General features: G+C 44.1%; 1 protein-coding gene across 1 annotated transcript in view; it reads right to left on the bottom strand.

The window, feature by feature from the left end:
- The window catches only part of slc30a7 (solute carrier family 30 member 7), a gene marked incomplete in the record, with an annotated part of 6,483 nt that overhangs the window by 1,856 nt on the left and 2,920 nt on the right, over positions 1–1,707 (bottom strand). The window contains 2 exon segments of the mRNA XM_014019170.1: positions 111–260; positions 347–427. Coding sequence (XP_013874624.1) covers positions 111–260; positions 347–427 — 231 coding nt within the window.

The following is a 1,707-nucleotide window of genomic DNA, read 5'->3' as shown; positions in this document are numbered from 1 at the left end:
ATGTGTTCAGTGTACAAAGTGTTCAGTGTGTGATGTGTTCAGTGTGTGATGTGTTCAGTGTATGAAGTGTTCAGGTTGTGATGCGTTCAGGGTACAATGCGTTCAGGTACCTGAGTGAAGATGTTGTGCGTCTGGCTGAGGATCCAGCGGGTGTCGGCGTCAGGGGCCACCAGCAGCTTTAAGGTTCCAATGTAAACATCGGTACAGAGGGTCCAGAAGTGAGGCTCCTGCAGGTTGTAGACCCCCTGCAGCTGCTGCACCTGAACCACACACCAGCAATTAGACACAGCCCTCACAGGAAGTAGTCATTTCATGGGATCAGGTGGGTTTATTGGGAGGTACGAACCCTCTGGTAGCACTCGGGCAGGGCGTGGTCCAGGGAAGGCGGGGTTCTCTGCATCARGATGCCGATGGACTCCTTGAGGAGYGGCACCACGCTGAGGGTCAGAGGAGAACGTTAGAACCAGAACCTTCAGCCTGAAACGCTGCAGCTCAGATCATCTGTACATGTTTCACTCATGACTCCCACTTTCCAGCTGCAGCACAGAAACATGATCTGTGTGGTTCTGCAGAGGCCCCTCAGCTGACCACAGCTCTGCTCTGCTGACTCCTCAAATATGCAGCTTCCAGTCAGCATCCATCAGATTCTCAGAAACCCACAGCGCCACGTCTCCAAAGCAGGACCAAACTCCGGGACCGTTTCCAGGTCCGTGCCGGTGGTTTGGCACGTTGAAGCCCATTAACTGCTAAACGTTAGCCCTAACCATTTTCCACAGCTTCCATCAGGTTCTGATTGATTCTGTTCTTCCAGGGTCCGTCCTCCGGAGACTAAACCTGAGACGATCCAGATGGCCAGCAAGTCCAACTGAGACACTGTGGAGGTCTGAACCTGGACTTAGAGTCCACCTGGTCCATCATTTTGAAATGTAAAGACTCTTTAAGTCACTGAGAAGGTGGGCAGCAGAATAATGTGCGCAGCCACGAGTAGAGTTTTACAAACTGACCTGTTCTTTATGGGATAAATCTTGTGCCAGCAGGAGCTGAATTTAAATTTCTCAGATTGAATCTGAGTGTGCTTCATCTGAAATTTAAAGCATTGGTTTGAAAATGAAATTTACTAAATTGAAACTGAATTTAATGATTTGATTTTGAATTAATTTGCTTTGAAACTGTATTTTGGTTTATTACAGGGTTCCCACACCTTGGCCAACATCAAATTCAAGGACTTTTCAAGGACTTTCCAGTACCAATTTCCTCAAATTAAAGAACCACGCGCAACGGCAATTACCTACTGCCATCAAAGAATGTTACCAATAAACAGGTTTAATATCATGGAAATTCAATGAAAAACTGAACATAGAAGTTGTTAGTCAGAAACAATGACGTCAGTTTACCGTAATCATAAGTTATCCACCGCAACAAATGCACGTTTTTTTAAATTAAATTTTATAAATTACTTTTTTAAAAGATGATGAAAATCAGTTGTGTGAATAGAGAATTTCAATCCCCAAAAAAACATTCAAGGACTTTCACGGTCAAGTGTAATTTTTGGCCGTTTTCAGGAACTTTCCAGGGCCTTGAAATCATTTTTTTTTCAAATTCACAAACTTTCAAGGATTTCAAGGACCTGTGGGAACCCTGTTATTAAAAATTCATTTTGACTACTTTCACTTTCAGTTCCATAATTCAGATTTTTGTGTCACATCC

Source organism: Austrofundulus limnaeus, unplaced genomic scaffold, assembly GCF_001266775.1.
Source record: "Austrofundulus limnaeus strain Quisiro unplaced genomic scaffold, Austrofundulus_limnaeus-1.0 Scaffold210, whole genome shotgun sequence".
In the NCBI taxonomy this organism is placed as follows: domain Eukaryota; kingdom Metazoa; phylum Chordata; class Actinopteri; order Cyprinodontiformes; family Rivulidae; genus Austrofundulus; species Austrofundulus limnaeus.
Note: the sequence above shows the minus strand (reverse complement) of the source record. Positions and strands in the feature narration are given on the sequence as shown.